A 16,559-nucleotide genomic window follows, 5' to 3' on the forward strand; every position below is an offset into this window, starting at 1 on the left:
TCACCATTGTGTATGATCATGTATATAATGTGTGTATATCATACACACACCCCCTCACCATTGTGTATGATCATGTATATTATGTGTGTATATCATATACACACCCCCTCACCATTGTGTATGATCATGTATATTATGTGTGTATATCATATACACACCCCCTCACCATTGTGTATGATTATGTATATTATGTGTATATCATACACACCCCCTCACCATTGTGTATGATCATGTATATTATGTGTGTAGATCATATACACACCCCCTCACCACTGTGTATGATCAAGTATATTATGTGTGTATATCATATACACACCCCCTCACCATTGTGTATGATCATGTATATTATGTGTGTATATCATATACACACCCCCTCACCATTGTGTATGATCATGTATATTATGTGTGTATATCATACACACACCCCCTCACCATTGTGTATGATCATGTATATTATGTGTGTATATCATATACACACCCCCTCACCATTGTGTATGATCATGTATATTATGTGTGTATATCATATACACACCCCCTCACCATTGTGTATGATCATGTATATTATGTGCGTATATCATATACACACCCCCTCACCATTGTGTATGATCATGTATATTATGTGTGTATATCATATACACCCCCTCACCATTGTGTATGATCATGTATATTATGTGTATATCATATACACACTCCCTCACCATTGTGTATGATCATGTATATTATGTGTATATCATACACACCCCCTCACCATTGTGTATGATCATGTATATTATGTGTGTATATCATATACACACCCCCTCACCATTGTGTATGATCATGTATATTATGTGCGTATATCATATACACACCCCCTCACCATTGTGTATGATCATGTATATTATGTGTGTATATCATATACACACCCCCTCACCATTGTGTATGATCATGTATATTATGTGTGTATATCATATACACACCCCCTCACCATTGTGTATGATCATGCATATTATGTGTGTATATCATACACACACAACCCCTCACCATTGTGTATGATCATGTATATTATGTGTGTATATCATATACACCCCCTCACCATTGTGTATGATCATGTATATTATGTGTGTATATCATACACACACACCCCCTCACCATTGTGTATGATCATGTATATTATGTGTGTATATCATATACACCCCCTCACCATTGTGTATGATCATGTATATTGTGTGTATATCATATACACCCCCTCACCATTGTGTATGATCATGTATATTGTGTGTGTATATCATATACACCCCCTCACCATTGTGTATGATCATGTATATTGTGTGTGTATATCATATACACCCCCTCACCATTGTGTATGATCACGTATATTGTGTGTGTATATCATATACACACCCCCTCACCATTGTGTATGATCATGGATATTATGTGTGTATATCATATACACCCCCTCACCATTGTGTATGATCATGTATATCATATACACACCCCCTCATCATTGTGTATGATCATGTATATTATGTGCGTATATCATATACACACCCCCTCACCATTGTGTATGATCATGTATATTATGTGTGTATATCATATACACACCCCCTCACCATTGTATATGATCATGTATATTATGTGCGTATATCATACACACCCCCTCACCATTGTGTATGATCACGTATATTATGTGTGTATATCATACACACCCCCTCACCATTGTGTATGATCATGTATATTGTGTGTATATCATACACCCCCTCACCATTGTGTATGATCATGTATATTGTGTGTGTATATCATATACACCCCCTCACCATTGTGTATGATCATGTATATTGTGTGTGTATATCATATACACACCCCCTCACCATTGTGTATGATCATGGATATTATGTGTGTATATCATATACACCCGCTCACCATTGTGTATGATCATGTATATTGTGTGTGTATATCATATACACACCCCCTCACCATTGTGTATGATCATGTATATTATGTGCGTATATCATATACACACCCCCTCACCATTGTGTATGATCATGTATATTATGTGTGTATATCATACACACCCCCTCACCATTGTGTATGATCATGTATATTATGTGTGTATATCATATACACCCCCCCTCACCATTGTGTATGATCATGTATATTATGTGTGTATATCATACACACCCCCTCACCATTGTGTATGATCATGTATATTATGTGTGTATATCATACACACCCCCTCACCATTGTGTATGATCATGTATATTATGTGTGTATATCATATACACACCCCCTCACCATTGTGTATGATCATGTATATTATGTGTGTATATCATATACACACCCCCTCACCATTGTGTATGATCACGTATATTATGTGTGTATATCATACACACCCCCTCACCATTGTGTATGATCATGTATATTATGTGTGTATATCATATACACACCCCCTCACCATTGTGTATGATCATGTATATTATGTGTGTATATCATATACACACCCCCTCACCATTGTGTATGATCACGTATATTATGTGTGTATATCATACACACCCCCTCACCATTGTGTATGATCATGTATATTATGTGTGTATATCATACACACACACCCCCTCACCATTGTGTATGATCATGTATATTGTGTGTGTATATCATATACACCCCCTCACCATTGTGTATGATCATGTATATTGTGTGTGTATATCATATACACCCCCTCACCATTGTGTATGATCATGTATATTGTGTGTGTATATCATATACACACCCCCTCACCATTGTGTATGATCATGGATATTATGTGTGTATATCATATACACACCCCCTCACCATTGTGTATGATCATGTATATTAGGTGTGTATATCATATACACACCCCCTCACCATTGTGTATGATCATGTATATTATGTGTGTATATCATACACACACACCCCCTCACCATTGTGTATGATCATGTATATTGTGTGTATATCATATACACACCCCCTCACCATTGTGTATGATCATGTATATTATGTGTGTATATCATATACACACCCCCTCACCATTGTGTATGATCATGTATATTATGTGTGTATATCATATACACACCCCCTCACCATTGTGTATGATCATGTATATTATGTGTGTATATCATACACACCCCCTCACCATTGTGTATGATCACGTATATTATGTGTGTATATCATATACACACCCCCTCACCATTGTGTATGATCACGTATATTATGTGTGTATATCATATACACACCCCCTCACCATTGTGTATGATCATGTATATTATGTGTGTATATCATATACACCCCCTCACCATTGTGTATGATCATGTATATTGTGTGTATATCATATACACCCGCTCACCATTGTGTATGATCATGTATATTGTGTGTGTATATCATATACACACCCCCTCACCATTGTGTATGATCATGTATATTATGTGCGTATATCATATACACCCCCCCTCACCATTGTGTATGATCATGTATATTATGTGTGTATATCATACACACACACCCCCTCACCATTGTGTATGATCATGTATATTATGTGTGTATATCATATACACACCCCCTCACCATTGTGTATGATCATGTATATTATGTGTGTATATCATATACACACCCCCTCACCATTGTGTATGATCATGTATATTATGTGTGTATATCATACACACACACCCCCTCACCATTGTGTATGATCATGTATATTATGTGTGTATATCATATACACACCCCCTCACCATTGTGTATGATCATGTATATTATGTGTGTATATCATATACACACCCCCTCACCATTGTGTATGATCATGTATATTATGTGTGTATATCATACACACACCCCCTCACCATTGTGTATGATCATGTATATTATGTGTGTATATCATACACACACCCCCTCACCATTGTGTATGATCATGTATATTATGTGTGTATATCATACACACCCCCTCACCATTGTGTATGATCATGTATATTATGTGTGTATATCATACACCCCCCCTCACCATTGTGTATGATCATGTATATTATGTGTGTATATCATACACCCCCCCTCACCATTGTGTATGATCATGTATATTATGTGTGTATATCATACACCCCCCCTCACCATTGTGTATGATCATGTATATTATGTGTGTATATCATACACCCCCCCTCACCATTGTGTATGATCATGTATATTATGTGTGTATATCATACACCCCCCCTCACCATTGTGTATGATCATGTATATTATGTGTGTATATCATACACACCCCCTCACCATTGTGTATGATCATGTATATTATGTGTGTATATCATATACACCCCCCCTCACCATTGTGTATGATCATGTATATTATGTGTGTATATCATACACACCCCCTCACCATTGTGTATGATCATGTATATTATGTGTGTATATCATATACACACCCCCTCACCATTGTGTATGATCATGTATATTATGTGTGTATATCATATACACCCCCTCACCATTGTGTATGATCATGTATATTATGTGTGTATATCATACACACCCCCTCACCATTGTGTATGATCATGTATATTATGTGTGTATATCATATACACACCCCCTCACCATTGTGTATGATCATGTATATTATGTGTGTATATCATATACACCCCCCCTCACCATTGTGTATGATCATGTATATTATGTGTGTATATCATATACACACCCCCTCACCATTGTGTATGATCATGTATATTATGTGTGTATATCATATACACACCCCCTCACCATTGTGTATGATCATGTATATTATGTGTGTATATCATATACACACCCCCTCACCATTGTGTATGATCATGTATATTGTGTGTATATCATACACACCCCCTCACCATTGTGTATGATCATGTATATTATGTGTGTATATCATATACACACCCCCTCACCATTGTGTATGATCATGTATATTATGTGTGTATATCATATACACCCCCTCACCATTGTGTATGATCATGTATATTATGTGTGTATATCATATACACACCCCCTCACCATTGTGTATGATCATGTATATTATGTGTGTATATCATACACACACACCCCCTCACCATTGTGTATGATCATGTATATTATGTGTGTATATCATATACACACCCCCTCACCATTGTGTATGATCATGTATATTATGTGTGTATATCATATACACACCCCCTCACCATTGTGTATGATCATGTATATTATGTGTGTATATCATACACACCCCCTCACCATTGTGTATGATCATGTATATTATGTGTGTATATCATACACACCCCCTCACCATTGTGTATGATCATGTATATTATGTGTGTGTTTGTAACACACACACACACCCCCCTCTCCATTGAGCATAAGCATGGATATTAAGTGTGCATATCATACACACACACTATCGAGTATGATCATGTATATCATTTATATACACACACTGTTCTCCATGGTGTCTGATGGAGTTGCCGTGCAGGAGTGTGACTAGCACGGAGATGTGTCCTTGTCGCGTACATGATGAAGCTGATGATCTCCCCATAGTAGAGGCCTAGTGTGCGCACATCTTATGTGGAGCCATCAGGCCGCTCGGAGAATATAGTGACATGAAGCAATGCATTGTTGGTAAATTACGGCAGAATATGTCAGCACACCATAAATAAAGGATAAGGATGGTCATGGGCATTTCCTATAATGCATCTTGTAGAGTGATGGCTCCACAAGCCTTATATCAGCAGGGTCTGATCGTGGCTGTACCTGCACTAGCACAGTGCCATACACATGGTGCATGACGTACAGGGGGTAACGCCACCATCTATCAGGATGTATCAGGATCTGGTCACATCTGTGCTACGGTTTCCTTTACAACCAGAAACCCCGATGCAACACCGGATCCTTCACATTACAGATGTCAATAGATCACAGCAGACCCCACTCAATTATAATCAAGTCTGTCAACATTTTCACAGAGGAGATTGCATGCTGCGCTATCTATCCCTCCCATCATGTATGATATCTGCAATATGGTTGAATGTGAACAGACTTGTAGATTAAATAAATTGGGGACACTGTAAAATCCAAAACTAAACAGAAAAACCAAACCTGGCACGGCCGTTCTGGAGTGCAATAGGATCCCAGTGTATCCCTAAAGGCCCCATACACAGACTAATGTCAGCTGAAAAAGCCATTCTCAATAGGTTCACCTGACACTAATGTGTATGGGGGCACCAGCCGACTGATGGGTGGGAGATATGTTGATTAAGCATATTTAATTTCAGACTTACAATCGCATTGTTCTCCCAGATATATACAGTCGGTAGACATCGCAGCTGCCAGCTTTCTCAAAGAAAACACAGGAGTGTTTGGCCGAGCAACGATCATTGGCCAACAGCTATCTAATGTAATGTGTATGGGGGTCATATGAGGCAGTGCTGGGACAAAGGTGGATCACCAGACCCAAGGGTGACCATCAGGTAGGATCAGAGGCTTGCAGACTCGATGAGAGGATATTAAAGGGAACCTGTCAGCAGAATGTCTCCCCATAAAGTAAAGGTATAGCCATAATGGTGCTGTTACACTGATTAAATTGATACCTTTGTTGAAGGAATCTGATCAGTGGTTCTTTTTTAATTATGGTTTTAAGTTTTCTTCTGATGAGATCTTCTGTGCATCGGGGCAGGCCTGGTGGAAGGGTTGGGTCTTCTGCTCCGGCCTCTCCATCTGCCTCCTGTGTTTTGAACTTTTGCGCCATTACCATCATTGGGTGGGTGGCACATACACGGTGCGAGATTCTGTGTCTGGTCTTTGGGTCTTAAATAAAATGGCAATGGAATCGGCGCATGGGCAGATCAAGATTTTGGCTTAGATCTCAATCTGTGCATGCGCCAACTCCAATGATGGTAGCGGTGCAAAATTTCAAAACGGAGGCAGGTCACTGAATAATCAGTGACCTGTAGAAACACAGGAGGAAGGCGGAGGAGCAGAAGACCCAACCCTTTCACCAGGTCCGCACCGATGCATAGAAGTCGTCATGAGAAGAATACTAAAATCATGATTAAAAAAAGAACCAGTGATTGGATTCCTTCAAAGGTATCAATTTAATCAGTGTAATCGCGCTATTATGGCCATTCATTTACTTTATAGGGATAAATCCTGCTGACAGGGTCGCTTTAAAGATTCTATGAGAGTTATGCCTCATCACAGAAGATAAGCGGGACTGACGTCAGTATAATCTGTACCTCCATCTATTGTCCTGCAGACATTACTGTATACTAAGCGATATATTCTTTTTTTTTTTCTATAAAATGACCAAAAACTGCAAAAAAAACAAATGGCAATGCAGTAAAGTATAGCTCCATACCTGTCTCTTGTATTCGGCTGCAGGGTCGTAACCTTTCCAGCCATTCACAGGGAACTTTTCCTTATAGCTGAAGGCAAAGAGAGGCTGGAAAAGAAGAGACGTTTTTATGTAATTCATTTTAATCAATCAGAAAACTTGCATTTGTCAAAGAAAGAAAAATCTTGTGAGAAGAAGTCAGGAACCAAGTCTGATTAACGGCTGCAAAGCAATAATCCCTCCTGGATTATCAATGTGGACTCCTAACCCCGACAGGCAGCACTGCCAGCCCCCACTAATAACATAGCACTACTCTGAGTGATACGCTGAGCTCTTGTACAATCTGCCATGTCTGAGTTCACCCGATAGTCAAATTCCCAGTTGCAAATTGGTGTCAAAATCATCATGCATTGCATATGGATTTGCTGTGGGCATTACCCTGTGAAATGTGCTGTGAATATCTGCCCCAGTCAATGATGCGACATGGATTTAAAAATTCACACACCAGGTCAGTTCCTACCCAGGATTTTTTTCACAGCAGTGACCTCTTTTTCTTGGCCTTCAGCTCAAAAAGAACCGGGACTATAAAAAAGGACATTCATCATATGAATTTAATGTAAAAATTGAAAAGTTAAGTGCCCCCTTGGAATTTGGGGATGACCACGCTCGATTTGTTCTCCTCCAGTCCCATTGAGACTGGTTATGGCGCGGTATTCCAGAATCCTGCTCTTTTGATCAGGGGTGGTCCCAGCAGTTTGACCACCACCGATACGAAAGTGATCACAAAAATATTGTAAATAACCCGATAATGTTCCCTAGGTACTTAGATGTTACATTACCAATAATGTCAATTTGTAGAAGAAATAAAAGGGGTTGTTAAGCGCTTCTCACATCAAGTGATGGGATGTGGCGCCCATGAGCATTTGCCAGGTCTTGTGCATGTGTCCTAGTCTGGAAGATACCTGTGAGATGGGCATAAAACCTGCCAACCTGGCAGCGCCCATCAACTCCCAATGTGAATGTGAGATGGGCAGGATAACCTCTTCATGTAAAAATATGGGAATGGTTTAATTATAATTATTAGCCAACAATGAAACTGCCCTTTAGTTCATAACAATATGGCAGTAAGACAAAATGAGCAATATTCAACATGAAAGCACAATTTTGACACATAATCCAGGTAGATTACATGTCTGGTGCCGTGCCTGCCTCATCCTTTCCACCGTCACAGCTGATTTCAGTCTTGGTAAACTTGTTTTTTTAGCTTGTAAGATCTACACGAGGGTCTTTACATCCTTCCAACATAATGGTGTAGTTTTCCTGGCAATGATGCGAGATACTCAAAGCAGAAAAAAACAACTTGGATCCAGTGAGGATTGCAAATACAGAGCTGAATCATGAACGCCGCACCACGATCCAAGTGGACAATTACTCCATTATGTACAATTCTTTCCAAATCTGAGAGCAGTGATTACTCATCGATCAGCTCCCAGTGAGGCTCCTTCACTGGTCCTGAGAGTCTGCATGTGCCTCACATGCTGGGGAGTTCAAGACGAAGAGGATGTGGATCATCTGGGAGAAGAAGAGTTCAAGAGGAGTCCAATGGTTGAAACCATGCACGAGAGGCGCGCCGAGAGGAGCCATCGGTGGCCGACCCCAGAGAGGCGCGCCGAGAGGAGCCATCGGTGGCCGACCCCAGAGAGGCGCGCCGAGAGGAGCCATCGGTGGCCGACCCCAGAGAGGCGCGCCGAGAGGAGCCATCGGTGGCCGACCCCAGAGAGGCGCGCCGAGAGGAGCCATCGGGGCCGACCCCAGAGAGGCGCGCCGAGAGGAGCCATCGGGGCCGACCCCAGAGAGGCGCGCCGAGAGGAGCCATCGGGGCCGACCTCAGAGATGCGCGCCGAGAGGAGCCATCGGGGCCGACCCCAGAGAGGTGCCATTGGGGTAACAAGATTTATTAGCAACACTATTACAATTGCCAACAGACATGAGAAAGGGCAGACAGAAGTAATATTTTAATGTTTGCAAAAGATCAGTATCGCAGTGACCCACATTCCAGCCACACAATCATGCACAGCCCCCTAATATACTAACCCTAATGGTCTACCACAAGTGTGTCTCACAAAGAATATAGCCAGATGCCTAACTAATCATCGCCTTTCTATACAATGGATACCTCGTATGACTACTAAAAGAAATACCAAGTTACTATGTAATTTTAAGAAGAATACATTTTAAAGGCTAATTTGCTCTTAAATCCAAAAGTATTTCATTAAATTCTTTAGATTTTTGTCTCTCAGAATACAGCACACACAATAATATAATAGTCACAAAACACAACTTACCTGATGTCAATAAATTTCAAAGTGCCCTTCTAATCATATAACGTGATGGCATACCACTAGGATATGCCAGTACCGTGTAATCAAATGGGTCTGACCTCACCCATCCTGAGACTGAAGGGTAGGTATGCAGGCCTAAACCTTCTATGGTGGATATCAGGACTGGCGTTAAAGAGGCATTGCACAACTCATGTATGATAAAGGAGATTTACTTCATTTTCTACTTTGATTTCTTGCATCCTACTGGTATCCTATAGGGTACATATCAATAATAAGTTATGTGATCACTGAATTATTTCTTTAAAGGGAATCTGTCACCCCCTGGGAGATATCAGACCCCTACTATGGTCATACAGGTGATAGAAAAGTAAATCTATACTTACCTGTATGGCCCATAGTAGAGGTCTGAATGCAGAGAAATGTAGTTTTATAAAGTCTGTTTTCCAGAGGCTTGGCGTCCGGGGGACACCAAGAAATCCCCGCCTTAGTTACCATATCCCCCCCGCCCTCCCCTGCACGTCACAGGCCTTGTGACGTGCACTGTGCTCCGGGGCATGCGCACAGCGCCGCTCACATGGAGAACGCTTTACTTCATCCCAGCCCCTTCTCTCCGTGCACTGCGCCGCAGGGTTCTATTGTGCAGGCGCTGGTACTCCCCAGCGTCTGCGCAATAGAAACCTGCGGCGTAGTGCACGGAGAGAAGGGGCTGGGATGAAGTAAAGCGCGCCCTATGTGAATGGCGCTGTGCGCATGCCCCGGAGCACAGTGCACGTCACAAGGCCTGTGACGTGCAGGGGAGGGTGGGAATATAGTAACTAAGCACATAGGTGGGGATTTCTTGGTATCCCCTGGACGCCAAGCCTCTGGAAAACAGACTTTATAAAACTACATTTCTCTGCATTCAGACCTCTACTATGGGCCATACAGGTATGTATAGATTTACTTTTCTATACCCTGTATGGCCATAGCAGAGGTCTGATATCGCCCGGGGAGGGGGGGGTGACACATTCCCTTTAACCCCATCCTGACGTAGAACATAAAGGCATATCCTACATTGGGTCCCCTTGTATAGGGTGGACAATGGAGCTAAGCCCGCACCATACATCTGTACTAGTAGCGACTGGACCTAACTCTCTTTGCTGCTGTTTAACTATTTAAATGCCAAAGTCAATTACAGAAAACGACATTTAAATGTTGCAATTGCCCCCCTGCAACATACGCAGTGCAAATGAGTTGTAATACCAATTGGGAGCCTGCTGAAGGCCCACATGGCCGCCATCTTTATCCTGCTATGGCTTGGCTTAATAAGAGGACTCCATTTTTGATTATATACTGCAAAGTTCTAGAACGCTAAGGGGACTAGGTAAAAAGTAGAAAAAAAAATTATTGTATTTTTCAGATTATAAGATGCACTTTTCTTCCCCAAAACTTGGGGGGAAAATGGTGGTGCGTCTTATAATCCAAATGTAGCTTACCGGCTGGGGTCCCAGAGTCACTGCTGCAGGAAGCTTCTCGGCTCCCGTGACCTCAATTGCGCATGCGCCGCCACCAGCGGCCATTTTCTCAGAGTCTGCCGCATTGAAAAGCATGGAAAGTGCGGGGCTCTGGGCTTCCACAAAAAAGTCTGTGGTGCCCTCACACCGCCAAACACCACTCCCAACCAGCCTGGGACCCGCAGCATCTCCTGCCTCCACCAGCTTCCAGCAGCAGCGAGCCTGCCACCTGGGACCCCACTCCACCGCCCCCCCACAGGTAACCTACCGTAAAAGCGGATTATAAGAACCACCATTTCATTGAAAAAATTTTTTTCCTCCCAAAAATTTGGGGTGCGTCTTATAATCCGCAAATAAAAAAAAAAACATGTATTAAAAAATGTAATACAATTCAAATCCCGTTAAAAGCAAAAAAAAAAAATTATTCAATATTTCCATACCCGTAAATATTTAAGATTTACACTTCCATAATCCGAATTGTAAAAGCCGTGGGAGGGGGAAAAAATGAAAATCGAAACAACAAATTTTGGATTTTCGACAGCTATGCCTCCCTCATGGCATCAATAAAACCTTCACCTGGACATGCAAAAATATAAGCACTCACACAGCTCTATTGAATAAAAATGTTACAGGTCTCAGAAATTGGTGACAAAAAAAAATACATTTTTGCTTTCTAACAAAAATGTCCATATTTTATTCCTCCAACTTAAATAAAAATCAACCTAGACAAGAAAAAAAAGGGGGAGGGGGGAAATTGTGTTTTTTCACCATTTCACTGCGATTTTGCCCTCAGACTGAGTTGGTCAGAAGAAAAAAATAAAAATTGCAGCACCCACCCGATTATTGGATCACACTCGGCCATTCATGTCTGTCTATGGGTAAGTGGGAAAAAAAATTGGATGCACTTGGATGACATCTGCGTGCAATCCGATTTTTACGGACTGACAGAATGGAGAAGATAGGGTTTGGTTGTTTTTTTTTTTTATTGATCATGCACTGATCACCAGAATGGTTGTGGATTACAGCTGGGTAAGCGGAATTTTTTTTATATCTGTAAATGCTGCAACACCTAATCTGGTATATCAGAAGTCACCTGTAAAAGTAAATTCCCACTCAAAATGTGTGTTGATTTAATGTGCCCTGATGATTGGAGCAAAACTTTTAGCACAGAACAAAATCTCCCACAGCTTCTTGTACACAGTTTATACATTGAATCCACTGTTGAGAAAAGTTCAGAGCAGATCAGCCATCAGAATTCTCAATACATTCAGCATATTATTATTATATAGCTCTCTGACCTTATGAGGCTGGTGTATTGACTGAGAATTCATGTCAAAATGGCTGCAAAACTCTTTTTGAAGGTTTAAATTTTTATCTCCGCCCACTTAGCCTGTTTGACAGCTCCTTAATTATCCCTCCTTCCTGCTCAGACCTCACACTGCTCAGCACAAGCCGCAGCTGTCAGACTGAGTAAACTTAAACTCATGAACTATTTTATTTCATAACGGAGCTCAGAATATCCATGTTAGAATGCATTTTATAAGAAAGAAGTACAACAACCCCATTAGGTCTACAATGTATTTATTAATATAGGCAGTTTGCATTGTAAAAACGAATGAGATTCGCTTTATAGAGCAACTTTTTTTTTTTTTTTTCAAATTACCCTCCAGGCATGCAAAGTTAATATTGTAATATACTTAATGACATTATTTGCTTCCTTCTCTCTCAAACACTATGCTGCTGAGCTGTGTCAAGTCCAGTTCATACTCCTTTAGAAGCTCCTTTTAACGGCTGCTCAACAAAGATCCATACACAATATTCAAACACTCTGTGTATGGGACTTGCCATGTGTGAGCACCAGGGTGTGGAGCAGTGAGGCTTAGACAGCGGCACTTCCACACACAGACAATCTGGTGTAAGAAACATCCAAAGCAGCAGTTCAAAGCAGCTTCTGAAGAAGCATAAACAGGGCACTGACAACACTGCAGCAAAACATTTGGGAGAAAAGGACACAAAATAAGATACCCACGATCTATCCCAAACTCTCGTAACCCTTCTAACCTTATACCCATCCGCCCAGCCCCCGCTTCCCCAATCCCCCTAACAGGAGCTCTATGGAACGCTCGCTCCGTCTGCAACAAACTTTCCTACATTCACGATCTCTTCATCACCAACAAGCTTTTCTTCCTCGGCATCACTGAAACCTGGCTCACCCCCTCTGACACGGCCTCTCCTGCTGCAATTTCGTACGGCGGATTCCACCTCTCCCATACCCCCCGCCCCACCGGCAAGCACGGTGGAGGAATAGGTTTCCTCCTCTCAGATAACTGCTCCTTCACCCATATCCCACTGCTACCCTCAATTACTCTCCCCTCTTTTGAAGTGCACTGCGTGCGCATCTACTCCCCCTCCTACTAACTGCCAAATCTAAGCGACACTACTCTGTCCTCCTCCTCCTGGACCTGTCATCTGCCTTTGACACAGTGGACCATTCCCTCTTACTAAAAACTCTCATCTCTCGGCATCACAGACTTGGCCCTATCCTGGATCTCCTCATATCTAACAGACAGGACATTCAGTGTCTCTCACACACAGACCACCTCCTCATCTCACCCCCTATCTGTCGGTGTCCCCCAAGGTTCAGTTCTAGGACCCCTGCTCTTCTCCATCTACACCTTAGGCCTGGGACAACTCAGAGTCTCATGGCTTTCAGTATCACCTCTATGCTGATGACACACAGATCTACCTCTCTGGACCCGATATCACCTCCTTACTAACCAAAATCCCACAATGTCTGTCCGCTATTTCATCCTTCTTCTCTGCTAGATTTCTAAAACTTAACATGGACAAAACAGAATTCATCATCTTTCCACCATCTCATTCAACCCCCCCAACTGACCTATCCATCATAGTCAATGGCTGCCCACTCTCCCCAGTCCATCAAGCTCGCTGCCTTGGGGTAACCCTGGACTCTGAACTCTCCTTCAAACCACATATCCAATCCCTTTCCACTTCCTGCCGACTCCAACTCAAAAATATCTCCCGGATCAGCACATTCCTAAACCATGAATCTGCAAAAACACTAGTGCATGCCCTCATCATCTCCCGCCTTGACTACTGCAACCTCCTGTTCTGTGGCCTCCCTTCTAACACCCCTCCAATCCATCCTAAACTCTGCTGCCCGACTAATCCACCTGTCCCCTGCTATTCCCCGGCCTCTCCTCTCTGTCCATCTCTTCACTGGCTCCCCATTGCCCAGAGACTCCAGTTCAAAACCCTAACCATGGCATACAAAGCCATCCACAACCTGTCTCCTCCATATATCTGTGACCTAGTCTCCCAGTACATACCTGCACGCAACCTCCGATCCTCACAAGATCTCCTTCTCTACTCCCCTCTTATCTCCTCCTCCCACAATCGTATACAAGATTTCTCCCAAGCATCCCCCCTACTCTGGAACTCTCTACCCCAACATATCAGACTCTCGTCGACCGTGGAAACCTTCAAAAAGAGCCTGAAGACCCATCTCTTCCGACAAGCCTACAACCTGCAGTAACCACCACTCCACAAATAATGCTGCATGACCAGCTTTACCCTCACCTACTGTATCCTCACCCATCCCTTGTAGACTGTGAGCCCTCGCGGGCAGGGTCCTCTCTCCTCCTGTACCAGTCACAGTCACATTGTGTTCAAGATTATTGTAATTGTTCTTGTATGTATACCCCTTCTTCACATGTAAAGCGCCATGCAATAAATGGCGCTATAATAATAATAAATAATAATAATGATGATGATGATGAAGTATACTGCAGAATTTAGAACTTTGCAATGATTGGAAAATAAACAAAAATTACTTTAGCTTTAAGTTCCTTCCAGTAAACAGCTGAAGGCAACTAGAATTTTATCATTAGGATCTGGGGCTCTGTATCAGAAAAGTAACTGGTGCTAAATATGGACCTAACAATGACATTATAAACTAAAATAATCCTAAAAGGTAATTCCGAGAGTCCAGTATTACTGTAAAATCAGATATTTTCTGTATCTGCAAAAAGCCCATCACACGACACAGAGCCCCAGTTATTTTTATATTTCAGTGCACGGTCAATGATAAATTATCAAGGTCAATGACATGACTTACCAGCCCATTGGAGGCAGGAAATGCATGCTTTATAAGATTCTCAAATATTTCCAGCTTGCTCTGCTCTTCCAGCTTATACGCCAGCCGCAAGTTCCTCATATCCTTGTGAGACATAAACAAAGGAGCCTTGTTACAAAGGAATCTGTAATCTGGGGTTATAGTAGTAAGATCGGTACCAGCAGAGGAAGCTGAAGAATTTCACTGTTTATAAGTTTCCGCTAATGGCCGCAGAGTTCACTGGCCGCTCTGTGCTGAAACCTGCTGATCAGACCCATACACGGGAAAGGAGGACTATCCTGCCCCAACGCTGCGGACTGCTCCATGGGATAGGTCACACCAAACCAGTAAACCCCATAGCAGCTCAATAGTGGAGGGTCACAGACGTTTTAAGGACTAATTTTCAATCCCCAATATGTGTAAAGGAGACGTCTGATTTTGTTTGGACTGCTGGCGATCAATGCAGCGATAGGCTGCAGACATGCTGTCAATCACTACATTCAAAACAAACAACTCCCTAGTGCTTAACTGTAATGTAGGAGATACATGAAGTTAAGAGTTTTTTGTGTTGTTGGAAACACTTTACTTTTCCAAGTAAATTACAGCAGAGAATCAAAATGCAAAATCTGAATAAGCCTTACGACTTTCATTACAAAGCGGCTTTTAAAAGGAACAGTCTTCCCCTCCATAGGTATACACTGATATATACCTTGCAAACAATCTCGATACCACAAGAGTTATTTCCTTGGCTTTGAACTCCGATCTTCTCCACTCGGCTGATTACACCCAAAGGAACATCAAGGATAAAAGGAGGGTCCTGCAATATAATCAATATAATAAAGTTATGGTAATAGCTGAGTTAGTGGACATTTAAGTCACACTGAATAAAAAACCAAACAATGAATATGAGCATACTGGATATTAGATGAAAATATCACCGCATAGGGCGATCTCACACAGCTTTTTGGGAAACTGCTAAGCATTTTACAGTGGGATTTTTTCTCTGGAAGTTTGGACGGTCTAAGAATTACACAGTTTTGATAAATATTCCCTGAATGTCTGAATATATATTTAAAAAAATAAAATAAAAGATCCCTTTTTTCCCTTATTGGTAAGTTTTATATGTAAAAAAGGAGACCCCCAAACATTGTTCTCAGCAGGGAGTGCCCCTGCCTTTACGGGAGCCTGCGCAGACTGACGTACTGATCCGCAGCAGACAGAACAGCGCACACTCCTCCAGATGCATGCAATACTATTCACAGACGTCTGCCCGCAGATCAGCCATATACTTC

At 41.8% G+C, this 16,559-nt stretch overlaps 1 protein-coding gene across 8 annotated transcripts in view; it reads right to left on the reverse strand.

Moving 5' to 3' along the window:
* MTMR1 (myotubularin related protein 1) overlaps positions 1–16,559 on the reverse strand; it is a 110,005-nt gene that overhangs the window by 62,898 nt on the left and 30,548 nt on the right. For all 8 annotated transcript variants that reach the window (XM_073641211.1, XM_073641209.1, XM_073641208.1 and 5 more), the window contains 3 exons: positions 15,977–16,084; positions 15,271–15,372; positions 7,322–7,405 (listed from right to left, as the gene is read on the reverse strand). In XM_073641211.1, the coding sequence (XP_073497312.1) occupies positions 7,322–7,405; positions 15,271–15,372; positions 15,977–16,084 (294 nt within the window). The remainder of the gene's footprint in view (positions 1–7,321; positions 7,406–15,270; positions 15,373–15,976; positions 16,085–16,559) is intronic.

This window comes from Phyllobates terribilis, unplaced genomic scaffold, assembly GCF_046119375.1.
Source record: "Phyllobates terribilis strain yellow unplaced genomic scaffold, ASM4611937v1 Scaffold_7__3_contigs__length_470593459, whole genome shotgun sequence".
NCBI lineage: Eukaryota > Metazoa > Chordata > Amphibia > Anura > Dendrobatidae > Phyllobates > Phyllobates terribilis.